Source organism: Protopterus annectens, chromosome 13.part0, assembly GCF_019279795.1.
Source record: "Protopterus annectens isolate FY-2018-M chromosome 13.part0, PAN1.0, whole genome shotgun sequence".
Classification (NCBI taxonomy): domain Eukaryota; kingdom Metazoa; phylum Chordata; order Ceratodontiformes; family Protopteridae; genus Protopterus; species Protopterus annectens.
In genome coordinates, this window is record NC_056747.1 from 394,938,877 (window position 1) to 394,956,668 (window position 17,792).

At 41.2% G+C, this 17,792-nt stretch overlaps 1 protein-coding gene across 1 annotated transcript in view; it reads right to left on the bottom strand.

The window, feature by feature from the left end:
• Positions 1 to 5,543, bottom strand: part of TMEM259 (transmembrane protein 259) — a gene marked incomplete in the record, with an annotated part of 432,280 nt that extends 426,737 nt beyond the window's left edge. Inside the window, 1 exon segment of the mRNA XM_044054014.1 lies at positions 4,778 to 5,543. Within this exon segment, the coding sequence (XP_043909949.1) occupies positions 4,778 to 4,987 (210 nt within the window).
• Positions 5,544 to 17,792: the final 12,249 nt, after the last annotated feature.

A 17,792-nucleotide genomic window follows, 5' to 3' on the forward strand; every position in this document is an offset into this window, starting at 1 on the left:
CAGTCACAGGACTTTGTTATATGTGAAACCTCAAAAAGGCAGAGCACAGCATTGCGCCTAACTAATGGAGGCGCTTATACGGACTCTAAGCTACAGAAAATCTACTGACAAATTTAGCTCCAATTTTACACACACCCCCAGACAGCCCTCAGAAAACACCCTTGAACACAACCCCCCCCCCCCAACTATCACGAGGGAACAGATCCTTGAAATCTCTTACCAAGAACACTGTACAGATGGATCCTGACAATATCAACACAACTTATCAGAACTACTGGAATCACTATTTAAACCATAGCATCCAGACAAGCACAGTACCAAGCAAATTGAGAACTGCAACTGTTCTGCACAACAGCGAGCTATTTTCAGAACCCAGTAACAACAAACTGTATATGAGACTACTCAAATTTATGAAAGCCATGAAAAGAATCATGGAAGTAAACAATGACATAGAAAACCTTCAGACACTGAAACCAGCCCAGTTTGGTTTTGTCAATAGCAATGAAGGTCACCAAAGCAATGGACAGAGGCAAAACTGAGCAGATTGCCTACCTTCACCTGGCCAAAGTCTGATAGACACCTCACTCTGGCATTGTAGATAAACTCAGGAAATCAGGTAATCAGGTATAAACCCTTATAATCACCCATTGGGTAGCCATCTGACTTACAGACAGGACCCATGAAGTTAGAATAGGGGAGCCTACTTCTACTGAGACCAGTCGGTAACAAAGTCCCTCATGACTCTGTGCTGGGTGCACTCCTTTTTGGCACCTACTTCTTTGAAGTAAAGCCCAACATCAACAGCCTCTGGGATGACCAGGTTTGCAGATGACTGCAAAGAGGGAACAGTCATAGAATCCCCTTAGACACAAATATTTTCAAAAAAGGTCTGAGACAAACTTTGTGCCAAAGAAATACATGATGGTACTTCTCTAGGAGAAAGAGCACTACTCCTGACAACTACCACACTGCACATTAATATTATTCCATAACAGCAGATCCAGCAGTCAAGAATTTCAGAATGTATGTAGACAGTAACTTGGCCTTTGACCATTATGTTTCTATGACAGTAATGAAATTGTTCTATGTTGTTCAACTTACAAGCAAAAGGTATGGCATCTAGATCAAAGGAGGTCATTGTTCTTATATACACGACTCATCAGCCTACCATTGAGTACAACGCCAACTTTGGTATGTACTTGGAACAGGCATATACAACTACTGGAACAGCCATAAAATTTTCCTCACAAAACGAATAATGGGCATAAACATGTCCAGCACAGACCACCTCAGAGCCCTATCCCTGTATTTTGTCTCGTACAGGACTGCTTTATCCAATTTATAGACCAAAACCTTCTCTGTGACATAAATAGGGTATGTTGGGAGGACAGGTATGTGCCGCAGAGACCACCCCTACTCTAGAACAGTCTTTCCATCCATGTGAAGCAGAGTTCTTCCCTAACTTGATTCAAGGAGCAACTTGGGACCAGTGGAGAGATGAAAAAAAGGAAGCTTGCCTCGCGTCCAATACCCACATCTCAAATTCAGAGGCAGTCTGTAAATGCTTGATCACCCAAGCTTACATATACTACTCTATAAAACCAACATTAGGGTACCAAAACTTGCAAAAACAATAGTCTCAAAATAAAAATGAAAGTACAGTATAAACGTACTACAGTAAACAAAATATTTCCACATCTTATATAGACGACAGTCGCTCTGCTAGACAGGTGTCCAAGGAAGTAAATATTGTGGGAAGAAATAGCCAGGGAATTGTTATGGCTAGGCTTGTATAGGCCCTAGGGCAGATAGCCCAGTACCAACCTATGAACAACTTAATTCTCCATCAGAAGTTTTTTCACTATTATGTCACAGTTTAAAAGTTCAGAAGTCTTCAATATGGCATAATAGCCAATTTCCTCAGGCAGTTCCCCTAGACCCAAAAAGTGCCAATTCCTCTTCTAAAAATTGGCCATGTATTCAGAATATAAATCCCCTAATATGTACTTGTCTAAACATGGCACAACTTAAGAGAACTCAAGAGATTCTCTACATAAATAAATGAATGTCCTCCAGACTCAGTTATCCAGAGAGAATGGCCATCCTCTCTCAACACTATCTCATACACACTTCTCCAGGATAAGCATGTAGCCCATCAAGACATGAAAGATCAGACCCTCACTGGCAAAACAAATGGTTTCTCAAATACCCAAATACAAAATTAAAACAGCTAAATAAAGCAAATAATGTGATGAGCATCTCCCACCTTGTTCCCCAACTCTACAACAAGTAGATTTAGCTACATATCAAATAGAATGGCACCCTTGCCCCTTCAAAATAAACCCAGGTAGCTGAAAAGGCAGTCTCAAACTCTCCTAAGTCTATCTTATAAATCACCCACACTGACGCTGGAGGGATCTTTTTGAAAACTGTGTAGTAACTGTTCTACTAATGGATTGAAGGTTAAATACCTACTACTTACTTATGAACTACTGCTACAACATGGAAAGAACACTGTTTTTGCCCATGTGGTAAGTGACTCACTCCCAACAGCAATTCACAAATCTTGAACACAAGTTTCACACATATTGGCGCTCAATGCAGGTAAAGCCAAGTTTATACTGCATCTCTAACACAAAGATTTTAACCACCAGAGATTCAAATATAAACATCTAACCAACACTATTCTTTAATGCAGAAGAATACATTCCCCACACTCTCACTTCTGAGGTCAACACTATACTAAGGAAAGCAAAACTCTAGTGCCCCCCCAACAAAAAATGCCTATTCAGCAAATTTAAAATAATATACACTGATTTCAGTGTCCATACTTTAGGGAAAAAATTTACTTGCAGCTGTATTCTTTCAGTGCATAGTCAAAACCTGCATGTGGTTGCAATGAATGCCGCTTACCCCAAAGATTCAAACTTTGCCACAAAGACCAGGACTGGTGGACAATTGAATCAATTTAAGTAACATCACAGTGAGTCACAACCCTCAAATACCTTACATTCTAAACAGACCAGATAATGGGTTCAGTGAAGGTTAACTACCATAGTCAAACATGTACAGACAATAATTTAGACCCAAGCAACCCTTCTATCTATACGGCTACAATTTTCAAGCTAGCAATTCAAACAGCATTCTCAAACATACAAATAGCAAACTTTCATTGCTCTCACAGTAAGTGCCCACCACTTAAGAACAGACCAACAAAGTTCATGGCAGAGCCTTCGGTTCACCTAATTTTACACTACATTTGCCAACATGAGCCATTAAACGCATAAGAACTAAATAAAGTTTACCAGTTTTTTTTTTTGGGGGGGGGGGTACAAAATGGTATTGCTGGCATGAATATGATCAGAACTTAGGCAATGCCATACCCACACACAGCATATGCTGCTCCACAAAAATCACATCCATTATCACCGGCAGTATGTATGCTGCTGCTCTGGTGGCACCTGTACAAATCTGATCATATGGCAACTTCTGGTTGCCATTAATATAGGCCTCTTTTCTCATCTCATTCTGCACTGTTGCCAAAGTCCTCTCTCCACAGCAGCTGCCAAGTATCCAAATGCTAGTCTTACCCAAAGTCTGCAATACAATACTAAATGCTTTCTACTTTCAACTTAAAGCACCCCCCCCCCCAAAAAAAAAAAGCTCTTCCTCAGTTGGTTTCACTCAAACTAAAATGGACTCCGGGTACAAGGACAATTAATCTGAAAGCTATCAACTAACGGTGCAGAATAAAACGCAAATAAATATTATTAAGACAGACTTTAAACAAGAATAAACAAATGCAGTTATCGCTATACAGCCTCTTCGAGATTAATATTTAATTGGATGAGCACGTAAACTATTATACAGCATTTTACAGTCCCACACATCCATGTACATCTACAGACTCAAAATCAATATAAAACAAATATACACTGGTGCACAATTACCATATTCCCTTCCCATAAAAAACCGTACAAAGACAAGTAAATCAACAAAACCGTTAACACTTTACACAGCAAATACAACCACTAAAAAGACAATCTTACAAAACTCCTACAACACAAATACATAAAAAACACTGACAGCTGTTATACAGCACTTGAGTCGAAAAACCCAAGCTATTTTACTGATACAGCACCTTCAATCAACCCAGCTAAAATATTCTTGTAAAAAGCATCTACTTGCATTTATGCAAACTTCAATCAACCCAGCTAAAATATTCTTGTAAAAAGCATCTTCTTGCATTTATGCAAACTAGTTTGCATAAATGCAAGTTTAGAGGCTCATTTAACGACACAAGAAGTACCCCGACTGACACTTGTGCCGGCAAGGGGCAGTCAATAATAATGAGCTACGCTTATAGCACTCGCTTTTCCTAAAAGGCAAGACACTGTTATAAACTTTAACTACGAAGATCTACATAACTTCCAGTACAAAAAAAACAAACTAACAATGAATCCCTTAACAAAAAGTGGAATATTAAAATTGCACACCATTACATACACACACAAAAACGCAATTTATACACTGCTCTCAGCTTCCTGATATATGCACCTGCTACTTCAAAGCATTTAACATGTATTAAGCGGGTGTGTAATGGTCTAAATACCATGGTCAAACACGATCTGGGCCTAAAAAAGGCATCTCCAACGAAAAAGGTATTAATGTAAGTGACGTTAAAAACTAATAGATTCCTAACACACTTGTGCATTGCTCAGTCACACCACCAAATACAGCAACGGTAAGAAAGATGTTCTGCAAAGCGATCCCTTACCTTTAGCAGAACAAAGAATTCAAAAATCCTCCTAAAAGAAGGAGGAAAGAGTCGAGCATAGGTGACTGCCATTTTGAAGAAGAGAGCATGGAAAAGACGATCCCGAACATTAATTAGAGGGTTCGGGTTCAGGTTCTGGTTCCTCACTCGATTGCCATTGTTGTTATTGTTGATAGGATTGTTATTCACGTTACCCTGATTTTCTGACATGTTTAAACCACTAAGACACAAATTTAAACCTTCCACCAAGAAAATAACCACATAATTCCAAGGGCAGGATTTCAGTGAAAACGTCAGTCCTTCAGGCAGTGACCAGCTGTGAACCAGGATAACAGGTCAACAACTGCAAACGGCCTATTCCAAGATCCTCGCTCAGTCTCACTGCTCCCATGCGTGAAGAACTGCTCATCACCAAAACTGACTGGTCATTCTTTGGGACAACTTTTACTCTCTTCCTTGGTTCCTGTACCCCCGTAAGCTCCTTCTCACTAAACAGTGCCGAGCATAAAGCGGCAAGACGAGACCAAAATTCAGCACCCATCAGTTGCTGGGTGGATGCCCAATTTCCACAGCTCTTCGCTGAACAAATGTCCTTCTCTGAATTCCTGGCGTCTTTTTATGGCATTTCTACATAAGCCATTTCAGACAGCTTGGTACACGGAAGCTAAGCTGAAAGTGCCAAAAATCGTCCCTTTAAAAGTGTGGTTTTAATATGCCAGTTTCCGGCTTACGACCGCCATACTAGCTTTACCCAGTTTACGACGACCTGCAACTATACGCTAGATGAATAACTTCCACTAAACAATAAGGATAAAGCTGTTGTACTGCCCCAAATGGTGCAGTAGACTAATGACAAGTAGTTGTGCGTGCGTGCGTGCGTGCGCGCGCTCTCTCGTTCGCTCGCTCGATCTATATTTTTCTGACTCTCTCGAAAGATTTTCCCAAAGGACTTCAGCTCGCTAAATATTAAAGTATATACTTCCCCTATTCAGAGACAGACATATCTGGAAACAATTTTCCTTGTAAATTTCAATATCTGGTTGCTTATAACCAAAATCTCAGATTCCCTCCGACCACATAACTCCATAGGTTCATTGGTGAGTACTACGCTAATGGACCTGGAGCCAATACAAGCCTAGCCCAAGAATATTCCCATTCATCCTGTTGCCGGACATTAGTACCTTGTGCCCCTATGGAGCAGGGCTGTTGAAGTGATCCCCGGTGTGAATTTTCTGTTACTCATCCACTTGTCAAGATTTTTCTTGAAGAGGGCTAGTGAAGTGCCCTGCTTGACAGTAATGGGGAGTTTATTCCATAGTATTGGAAGTCTCTGGGTTAGGAACCTGTCACTGCAGCAGGTTCTGTTTATTGTGGTGATGAGGTTGAGGTCTTTGGAACCTGTGGTGCAGAGGGATTGAGATTTATTTTTCCTATGAAGCATGTCTAGCAGCACTGGGTGAGGCATGCATGCCAAGCAGAGTTCGCCTCCAAGGAGGCGATATGAGATGGAGTAAAGCTGGAGTTTTTTGAGTCTGTCTATATAGGGCATGTTATTTGAGTCCTAGGATCCTCTTTGTGAGAAATTTTTGTGGCCTCTCCAGTTGTTGTAGGTGTCTAGTGAGGTACATGCCAGATGGGGCATTGTACTCAATAATGGGTCTAATGAGGGATGAGTAGAGAGGGATTATGACTTCTTTCTTCTTGGATGAGAAACCTTTTGTAATGAGGTGTGTCACACAGAAGGACTTTCTAATGACAGTGGCAACATGGCTGTCGAAGGAGAGGTTGCTATCTACCTGTGTTCCTAGATCTCTTATCACACCTTGGGAGTTGAGTGGACTACTGTTGATGTGGTAGTTGGTGGGCACCGTGTTTTTCCTGAAGGGAATGACGCACTTTTTAGCACTTAGCTTAAGACCATGGTTCTGGCACCAGTCATTGGTCTCTGTGAGGCCTTTTTGTAGGATGTCTACATCAGCTTGAGAATCAATAATAGCACCCAGTTTGCAGTCATCCACAAATTTGGTTAACCAGAGTCACTTGGTGTTAGCCTGAACTTCAAAGACGTAGATGCCAAACAGGACAGGACCCAGAACAGATCCCTGTGAGACTCCATTTGTAACTGCCTGATAGTCGGATTTGGAGTCTGCTACTTTCACCATGTGGGTTCTGTCCATGAGCCAGTTGGCAACCCATCTTATAACATAGGGGTTAATGCCTAGGTCAGTAAGTCTATCAATGGGGGATTGTGTCAAAGGCCTTGGCTAGATCGTGGTAGGCTGTATGGACTACCTTGCCTTCATCGACCGCTCTGATGACAAATTCAAAGAAGTCTAGCAGGTTGAGCAGACATAATCTGCCCTTCACAAACCCAAACTGTGAGGGGTCCAGGGTTTGAACATTCCTTATATCCCTATTTATGCGGTCCATAATGATGCGCTCCATGGCCTTACAGATCAGACTCGTCAGGTTGATGGGGCGGTAGTTACCAGGGTCAGTAGTCGCTCCCCCTTTGTGGAGTGGAATGACTGTAGTGGTTTGCCGTTCGGTGGGAACAAAGCCTGAAGTGAGGCCGTGGTTGAACAAGGCACTCAGGTGTGGTGCCAGTTCCCTTTGTAATTCGTGTAGAATACATATCCACTGAGACTTTGCTGTTAAAAAGCTAGTGGCAACTCATCAGAACCTCAGTAAAAATGTAACTTTTTTAAGCTGTTGTTTCAATGTCCTTGCCCTATTGTATCTTCTAAGGCCCCAGTCTGTAGGATCCACTCATCCAAACCCTAGCCCACTCTTTAGAACTCACTCATCCAAGCCCTACCATTAATGGAAGATCACAGAGTCAGCTTATTCATTCATTCAAAAAGTTTCCAGGTATGGAGATAGAATTACTCATCTGATAACATTTACAATTATGCATAATTCCTTTATTGTTAAGGGCATGGGAAAGATGTGCACAATTGTTTTTAAATTTGTGTTGAGATATGAAAGAGCAATGAGTTTAATATTTACTTTTCTAGACATACACCTGTTTTCATCTACTGCATGCAAACCATACAGTTGTCCCTGATTTTACCTTTGAGTTCTACCAGTGGATAAGCAAAGAATACTCTTACATGTGGAAATACGTTATTATTTTTATTTATTTATTTACACATTCTTGATTGGGTTAGTTCCACTAGGTCAATGGCCTCTCTTCAAGGGGGAGACCCGAGATGGTATTCAGACTAACAATTTGGCCAGTGCACCAGGGAACTTCTCTTATTCTTTTCGATAAGTGACATGAGATCTTCTACATCATTCATGGAGGTAACAGCTGGTTATGAAATAAATAGTTTATATTAGATAGGGGAATTTGCAACAGTTGATTATGAAATAAATTGTTTATATGCATCATAGATGGAGGATTTTTTAGGATTGGTCGTACTAAATGAAGTGATAAAGAATTAGAAAAGTATTGGAGAGTATTCTAGAGTATCTATATGACCTGACAGCTGACAGTTTTGCTGATTTCTCTATTTTTTTGTGTGTAAAAGTAGTCATAACTCTCAGTAGTTTTGATTCACGTATTGATGATCCTCAAGGTACTGCTGTACACTATTAATGAATACATTTGTTTACTGCAATAAGCCTTCATTTCCAGAAGACTTCTTTTGATTAACATTGATGAGCAGACATGATCGAGAAGGTTGACAAAGGTGACTCACTTTAAGTAGTATCTCCCCCACTGAGAAACAGAAGACAGTTTGACCAGGCTGAGAACGCAGATAACAGTGTGACCTTGAAGAGGAACTAGAGGACAACATGACCAGATGGAGAGGGCAATTTTGTTGCAGCAAGGAAAGATGAATATACTGTAGATGACACACAGATCCACCAAGTCAGTGAACAGGACCCATAATGGTGCCCGTGTTATCAATGAGGATGATGAAACTATGTCAGAGTGTGACTTGGAGCAGCTGAACCTTGCTTATGACCATGCATTTTTCACAGGAAAAAGAGATCAGAGAAAAATACCACTTTAATGTTCATTATCTTTTCAGAAAAAAAGACCGTAAGCCTGATTTGTTTTTGTAATTGCATATTTGCAATATAATATATTAAAAAGTTAGCTCAGATGTTTAAAGGGGATTTTCCTTATCTTAAAATAATGTTGATGCTTTTCAGGTTTAGAATGCATTAATGACACACATGTTTGAAATGTTTCTGGCAACAGATAGCATGTTTTCAGTACTAGTAAAGACAAAGATGATTGTGTGGCTGTGGTTAGCTATTTGTATGATGACTATATGCAACAGGTACAAAAATTGCATTTTTTAAATAATTGACACACGTGTTACACAACCTGCAGAAGCAGAACTCAGTATGTTAACTTGTAATACTGTGTTTCCTACCACATTTGAAACAAATGGTTTCATGGTGGCTACAGAGACAGAAGTCAAGGCCATAGTACGAATACACTAATGGAACTCAAAATGGCATTATGCAAAAGTAAGCCCACATACAAAATGGAAAAATTTTCCAAAGTTTGTTTGTGTCTTTTGGCTTTTCCCAGTTAGGGGTCACCACAGCGGAACTCCGGTCTGCTAATGATTGGCAGTAGATTTTTACGTGCTGGCTTGCCGGGCCTAACGCACAACCTTCAACGAAGGAACGCCCATTCACGCATGTCGCCACACAGAAGACGCTTTAACTGAGAATCGAATGGATAACGTCTAAGGAAATCAAAGGATAACTGGAAAAAAAGCTTTTAAAACAGCTGATATAGATGTAAAGTGACTGAAAAAGAACAAAGTAAGAGAAAGGAAAAAGCAAGTACTATAAAAGACACTGTAGCAGACTCTACCCTTGTTTTTGTATGGACTCCCTTAACTGCCATTGACAAAGTAGTTAAGAAGACTAAATGATTTAAACCTATTCATCCATGGTATGGACAATGCAACAGTATAGCTAGGGTGGGCAAAGGGGGTAATTGCCTCAGGTACAAGATGTTGGAGGGGGGGGGGGTTGATCAGCCTATCCCAATCACTCTTTAATGCATACCAGTTTTAAAAGCCGGTATTGCATTTGTGGTCAAACCAGAGCATTGTATCACCCCAGGTGTAGTGTAAACTGCTGTAGCTACTGCTTGCTACAGTTTAAAATTAAAAAAAATCTTTTTTTTTTACTGAAACCTAGGCATTGCAGCACTCCATGCAGGAACTAGCCAGTTTTTTAGTTTTAGCACTCAAATCTGTTTCTTTGAGCTCAGCACTTGTTCAGAACTCATTGTAAGCACTAAATAAGCTACAAATGACTACATCACTCAACTTTCTTCACTTGTCTAGAGGAAAACAGTTTTTAGTACTTAATAAATAAGCACCTATCCAGGCATGTATAAGGGTCAGCTCCCGGTGTTTTCTCCTGTCTACCTGATGAATCTGGGAATCTTGGGCCAATGCAGAAATTGCCTCAAGTACACCGACAACCCTCTCCACCAACCACCCAACACTACAACCTGTGAGAAATGCACTTATATAGCCTTGTTTGGCCTGGTGAGTGGAACATCAGTGTGCCTGACTATAGAGTCACCTATGACAAGAGTGTTGGGTACATTGTTATGCCTTATGAGATGTGGTTGAGTGGCACACTGAGTTTGTGGGCTATGCGTCATTTGGGTTGTGTTGGGGGTGGAGGTTGCTTGCATTTCTGCTCAGGCTAAACCAGGCTAAACAAGGAGAAAGTTACTGTCAGCTGCCTGTCAGGTGCCAGGATCCACCACATAATGCACACACTCCGTTCACTCCACAACAAGTAAAAATATGACTCTGTCATTGTCCATGTTGGTGTGAATGACCTGAGACATACCTCCCTGGACTGCATGAAAAGAGACATGGAGGAGCTCTTCGATCTTGTAGCCCAGGCAGGTATGACCCTAGCCCTGAGTAGCATCCTGCCATCATCCAGAATGATACCAGAGTACAAGGACAGGGAATCCAGTACCTGTCTGCCTGGGATGACATGATCGACAGACCATGATGCTTTGCCAGAGAGGGCCTGCACCTGTCGCCCTTGAGATTCCGGATACTGGCTAAGACTCTTGCCACCCCTATAGTGCCTTTTTTAGGCAAGGTTCAAATGACAAATTCACCACCATAACAGGTACAAGCAAGCAAAATCTGAGAGTAATGCTACTCAATGCTAGAAGTCTAAACCTCAAAATGCACTCACTCGAGGCACTCCTTAAAATGGAGAACATCGACATCTGTGCAGTGACAGAGACCTGGTTCAAGGCTCCAGAGAGCACCCCTGCATTACCAGGCTATAAATCATAACACACCTTTCGGCCACCTAACCTGGACTGAAACACTAAAGGCGGAGGCGTGTCCATATTCATTAAGGATATCCACACCTCCAGGCTAGTTGTTCAGCATAATGCATCCAAGATTATCCAAGTGCAACTAACTCTGGGCAAGACTGCAATCCAAATTGTAGTTTGCTACAGATCCCTCACCATGCCCCAGGATTCCCACTCCTCATTTCTTGAAACACTGGAAAATATTAGGGTACAACCCAACACCCTAATAATGGGCGATTTCAACTACCCCACTATTAACTGGGAAAACTACTGATGTACCAACTATTTTGCTCAATGTTTTCTGGAATTCATAAATTCCAATGCCTTGGATCACCTTATCCACACCCCCACCAGGGGCAGCAATATCCTAGACCTGGTCATTACCAACATGGGTGACCGGTGTTCCACACCAGAGGTCAAATCCTCATTGGTCAGATCCGACCACAAGCTAATCACCCTAGACATCCACATCCTGCCCCCATTCCCCCATTAGGGAAACCACCGTAAAAAATTTCTCCAAATCCAACTTCACTCTTCTCAAGACAGAAGTGGCAAACTTCACGACACCCATGCAGATGGACAATAGAGGTACGACCATTGAATCCTACGCAAATGCACTTTATAAGCACTTACATGAGTGCATGGATCGTGCTATCCCTAACAGAACCAAGATGCTAACCTCCAAAAAAGGAAGCCTATCTGCCATAAACAAACTCTACAACAGAAGAAAGAAACTGTTGCAAAAAAAGAGTAAAATCCCATGAGTGGAGGAACTCCCTGGTCAGCCTCAGTAAGAAGCTGAGATCCCTCATAAAATCTTCCAAAGCTAGTTATGAAAACAAAATCGCCACTGATTCTAAAGACAACCACAAAGCATTCTATAGCTATGTCAAGAATCTCAATGGCAACACCCAGATCTGCTCTGAGTTTCAGCACAATGGCACTAAATATACAGAACCAACTGATATTGCCAACATCCTGGCAGATAGGTTCAGTGCTAACTTTACCCCCCTCTCACCCCCTAAAGGGCCCATTTCTATACCAGAAGAATGCAAAGTTCCTGTAAGCACGGCTGCACAGGTAAAAAAAAACACTCTCCAAAGCCAAGAACACAGCATCCATGGGACCTGACAACATCCCAGGCTGCGTTCTACACAAACTACAGAACAAACTGACACTCCACCTAAGTACCATGTTCAATCATAGCCTCACCTCAGGTTTTGTGCCCACTGAATGGTACACATCGATGGTTATTCCACTCCACAAAGGGGGAGCCACCACGGACACTGGGAGCTACCGCCCTATTAGCCTGATGAGCCTGGTCTGCAAGGCCATGGAACGTACCATCATGGAACTTATAAACAAAGACATTGGTAATCTCCAAACTCTGGACCCTACCCAGTTCAGGTTTGTATAAGGCAGATCATGTCTCCTAAACCTGACAGACTTTGAAGCAGTCACCAAAGCTGTAGACAAGGGTAAGGTGGTTCACACAGCCTGTCTAGATCTCGCCAAGGCTTTTGACACCATCCCCCCACTCTGGAATTATAGATAAACTCACTAAACTAGGTATAAATCCCTATGTCACAAGATGGGTTGCCAACTGGCTCACTGACAGAACCCACACTGTGAAAGTAGCAGACTCCAAATCTGACTTCAGACCAGTGACAAGTGGAGTACCACAGGGTTCAGTCCTGGCTCCTCTCCTGTTTGGTATCTACTTCTTTGAAGTATAGGCTAACACAGAAGGTCTTTGGCTAATGAAGTTCACAGATGACTACAAACTAGGAGCCATAAATGACGTGGACATCTTACAAAAGGCCCTCACTGAGACAAATGCCTGGTGTCAAAGCCATGGCCTCAAGCTCAATGCCAAAAAGTGCATTGTCATCCCCTTCGGTAAAAACTCTGTACCCATGAATTCTACATAGGCGGTAGTCTACTTAACACCGAAGGTATGATAAGAGACCTTGGGACACAGGTGGACATCAGTCTCTCCTTTGATAATCACCACAGTAGTCAGGAAATCCTTCTAAGTGGCACACCTCATCACAAAAGGTTTCTCATCCAGGAAAAAAGAGGTCATTGTTCCCCTCTACTCGTCACTCATTAGACCCATTATGGAGGACAACATCCCTTTTGGTATGTACCTCACAAGACATCTACAACAACTGGAAAGGCCACAGAAATGCCTCACAAAGAGGATTACCGGCCTCAAACAGATGCCCTATGCAAACCATCTCAAAAACTCCAGCTTTACTCCATTGCATATCCCCTACTCAGAGGCGATCTCTGCTTAACATACAAAGCTATATCAAACCCAGAGCTGTTGGACATGCTCCACTTAAAGAAATCCCAATCCCTCCAAGCTTCATGCTCTAGGGACCTAAGCCTTGTCACCACAATAAACAGAACATGCTGGAGGGATAATTCCTGTCCCAGAGACTTCCCATACTCTGGAACAAACTACCTATCAATATCAAACAAAGCTACTCATTAGCACTCTTCAAGAAAAATCTTGATGATTGGATGGGAAATAGGAAATTAATCCCGGGGATCACTTCTGTGGCTCTGCTCAATAGGGGCACAAGAAAATATTTTTTTGGGCGGCGAAGGCCAGGGTACCTTTTTGGCTAGGCTTATATAAGCCCTAGGGCCAATAGCCTAGTACCTACCTATGAACCTATAAAATGTAGCAACTGCTTGCTGCAATTTAAAAGAAATAAAAATTGTCTTTTCTTTTTTTTTTTTCTTTTTTCTGTTTCACTAAAATGAGAGGAAGGAAGGTTGGGACCAGGGCACAAAAATGGGACCTGATTGGTGAGGGCAGGAGGGATGGGGGGCATGTCATATATCTGGCTACTTGGTTGGTGTATCAGTAGAAAGAACAGACTTTTTTTCTTCACTTGAAGAGCTGCTGGGGGGGGGGCACATGTATTGGCTACTGTCTGCTGAAAGCCAGCCAAATGGCATCCTGACATTTTGCTGAAGTCCTTTTTTCTTCTTTTTTGCTCTTTACTTGAAGAGTTTAGGGGGTGGGGATGATAGTTTGTGGTACTGGCACATGGCACCAATTGAGACACCTATGCTTCTGGACAGACATCACCTTTTTAGAACATGAAGACATTTGAAGAATAGATTACAAAAATGAGAGTGTAATTAGAAGAAGAATAAGCAGATTGTTTGGCAGAATTGAAGTTTATTAACCCACCACCGAGTTCCCGCAGGAATGGGTGTGCCCACCATGATTGCTATGTAGGAGGGCGGAGATTAACAACTGCAATGTGCCGTGATTGACATGCAGTGCTAATGTAATGGTAAATCCGTGTCATGTACCGTGTTGCATCTTCATAAAGGTGTTGCATCGAGTAACTAGTCCCTTTCCATTCAAACAATATAATGTTTAACAGGCACTACATAAAGGTGTTGAATCAAGTAATTATGGCCTTTCTATTCAAATAATATAACATTAACGTGGTGTTGCATCTAGTCATATTACATTAATTTATGACTTAATTATGAGTCGCTTCATAACTTGTGTTATGTGTGCCCTTGTTCCGTTCATTGTCTGCGTGGAAGCTATGTGGGCTATGTGCAAGAAGCAATTCAAGACAATGAACGGAACAAGGGCACACATGGTGCCTAGTTATCTGTTTTTTGCCCTTTTTTGCATTTTTTGGCCCGATTAAGTTCACAAAATAAAAAAATAAGCACATGCTAAGTGTCTGTTTTCTGTTTATAAATGTACAAACAGTACTTGCCTTTGTACTTTTACCCCGATTAATTTCGCAAAATAAAAAAGTGATTTGATTTCACATCAATAGCATCTGCATTTTTATGTTATACACATAATGTTTTCTTTATAATCTGTCTAATCTTTTTGCTTCTACATTTTTATGCTATACACATATTTTCTTTATAATCTGTCTAATCTTTTTGTGCAATTACCTTGTGTTTTGGTGGCATTCACATTACATATAATTACTGTTATACGTATATACGTATAATGTTTTCTGTATTTTCTTTATAATTTTGCTAATCTGTTTATAGGTCTATATTACCTTGTGTTTTGTGGCTTCTTTCAATCAAACGGTGGACGGTGCAGTCAAAATGGTCGCAGGCTGGGTTTGGGCGGGGCTTGCTACTGCGCATCTGGTGGGTTAATACACTTCAATTTCGCCGATTGTTTTTATGCATTCATTCCTAAATGGGCAGAAACACGTATTAAAACTACGCTGAATAGGATTTATGGTAAGAAAATAGCACTTCCCTCAGACCTGTGTGAGCTGAAGTTATACAAGCACACACAAGCACAAATGTTTTGACATCAAATTGCTAGATAGATTTAAGCTAGTTTCTCTAGACGGCCAAGTAAATATAGCTGATCTATTTGTTTCGGTGTGGGGTTTACACAGTACTTAAAAAAATAGCTCACACCAGAACAGCATGAAATGATTATTCAGAATGTCTTTAACAAAACTGGATAACATAGACAATGCTATAAACTACACATGAAAAGGCTAGATATGTGAGAGAAACTGCCACACCCATGTTGCAGCAGTAACACTTTTCATGCAGTAAACCAGGTGGATATCTTACATTTTTTCTACTACTAATTCCTCAAAACAGGGATGAAAAGCAATTGACACAAAATAAAAGACATCATTTACATGCTGTCTTTGCCACATAGACAGGCAATGGAAATAGGAATGCCCAGTGTATTATATAAAGAAATTAAAAAAAAAAGATAAGAGGATGCAGAAAGTGCAGGAGGGAAATAGACAAAGCAGGCAGAAAATCAAATATCCAATATAGGCAGAGAACAGCTCTAGAAAGCAGAGGATAGCAGCAGCAGTACAGAGGGACGGTCCACTCATATATAAATGTGAGGAATACCCTAAGTACTTTTCACGCCCAAGGGACAAAACGTTTGATCCTTCAGTTTCTGAAGAAGACGATGATGAAGTAATGAGTCAGGCTGCATTCACTGGATGCTGTGCATTAGACAGGACAGAATCAAAGATACTACTGAGGGTTACAGATTCTGATTTGTCTAAATTGTAGCCACAGGGGAATACAGACAGAGCAATTCATTGGAACAGGGGAATACAGACAGAGCAATTCAGTGGAACAGGGGAATACAGATAGAGCAGTTCAGTGGAACGGGGGAATACAGATAGAGCAATTCAGTGGAACAGGGGAATACAGATAGAGCAGTTCAGTGGAACAGGGGAATACAGATAGAGCAATTCAGTGGAACAGGGGAATACAGATAGAGCAATTCAGTGGAATAGGGGAATACAGATAGAGCAGTTCAGTGGAACAGGGGAATACAGATAGAGCAATTCAGTGGAACAGGGGAATACAGATAGAGCAATTCAGTGGAACAGGGGAATACAGATAGAGTAGTTCAGTGGAACAGGGGAATACAGATAGAGCAATTCAGTGGAACAGAGGAATACAGATAGAGCAATTCAGTGGAACAGGGGAATACAGATAGAGCAATTCAGTATCACAGTGAATGCAGAAACAGGTGGCTGGTCAGCCACTTTTAGCTGAGAATGATATTGCTCAAGTAAGTCCTTTATGAAGGGGTGAACGCCCTGCCCTGCTGACCTATCTAACACTTTTGTCCATGGTGAGGGTGGGAGACCAGTTATACAGGCAAAGACAGAGGAGAGAGACTTGGAAAGTAATAGATACAGGGGCACTGGGATCAGTTACTTCTCATTTTTCCACTGAAGAGAAGGGTAGATGGTAAAACTGTGTTGCTGAACACTTTATGCTTTTTCACAGCCCATCTTCTGGATGTTTAAAATCTGATGCCAACAGATTTAGTTTTATAGACAGGTAACTGGGATCAGCTGTTCATTTTTTTGTAAATCTCCAATATACCATCTTGGATATGGATGTTCTAAATGCAGTAGGAATAGTCATTGATTCTAGTTATACATCTCAACCTCTTAGAGCAAGAAATCTCGACAAAGCCATAAATAAAAGTCAGGCAAAGTCCCCAAAATAGGTACAACTTTTTAAATAATGTTCTTACAAACTTCGAAGTTTGACAGAATAGCAGGTTTTGCATTAGCATGAATTTTCTGAAGGATATGAAGCCTGAAACTCAAATGTCTGTCATTATTTTCTTTTTTTTCAATAATTTTTCTTTTTCTTTTTACATTAATAAATGACACAGACAAAAACCATCTTACAACATGACCATATATATATGTTATACATTGATGTCAATACCACAGGATTTAGGTCGTGCAACATATCTATTTACACTATGTACGTAGATGCTTTCACTGTTAATTCCACAGGTATACAGATAGGTGCAGTGGTAGCGTTGTTGCCTCACAGCAAGAGGTTCTCCTGTTCTATTCTTGGCTGGAGTGCCTTCTATGTGGAGTCTGCATGTCCTCCCTGCTGTCAAGTGGCATTCAAAAGACATGCGTGAATGGCTGTGCCTTCGCTGAATGTTGGGCATTGGGCTGGCAACTCGGCACCATAAAAATCCACTGCCAATCATTAGCGGACCCGAGTTCCGCTGTGGCGACCCCTAACTGGGAAAAGCCGAAAAGACAAATAAAAACCAGACAGTATATACATTCGTAATTTCAGTCTTTAATTATTTCCCACTAATTTGCTAGAAAACCACAATTTTATGAAAAACGGACCAGG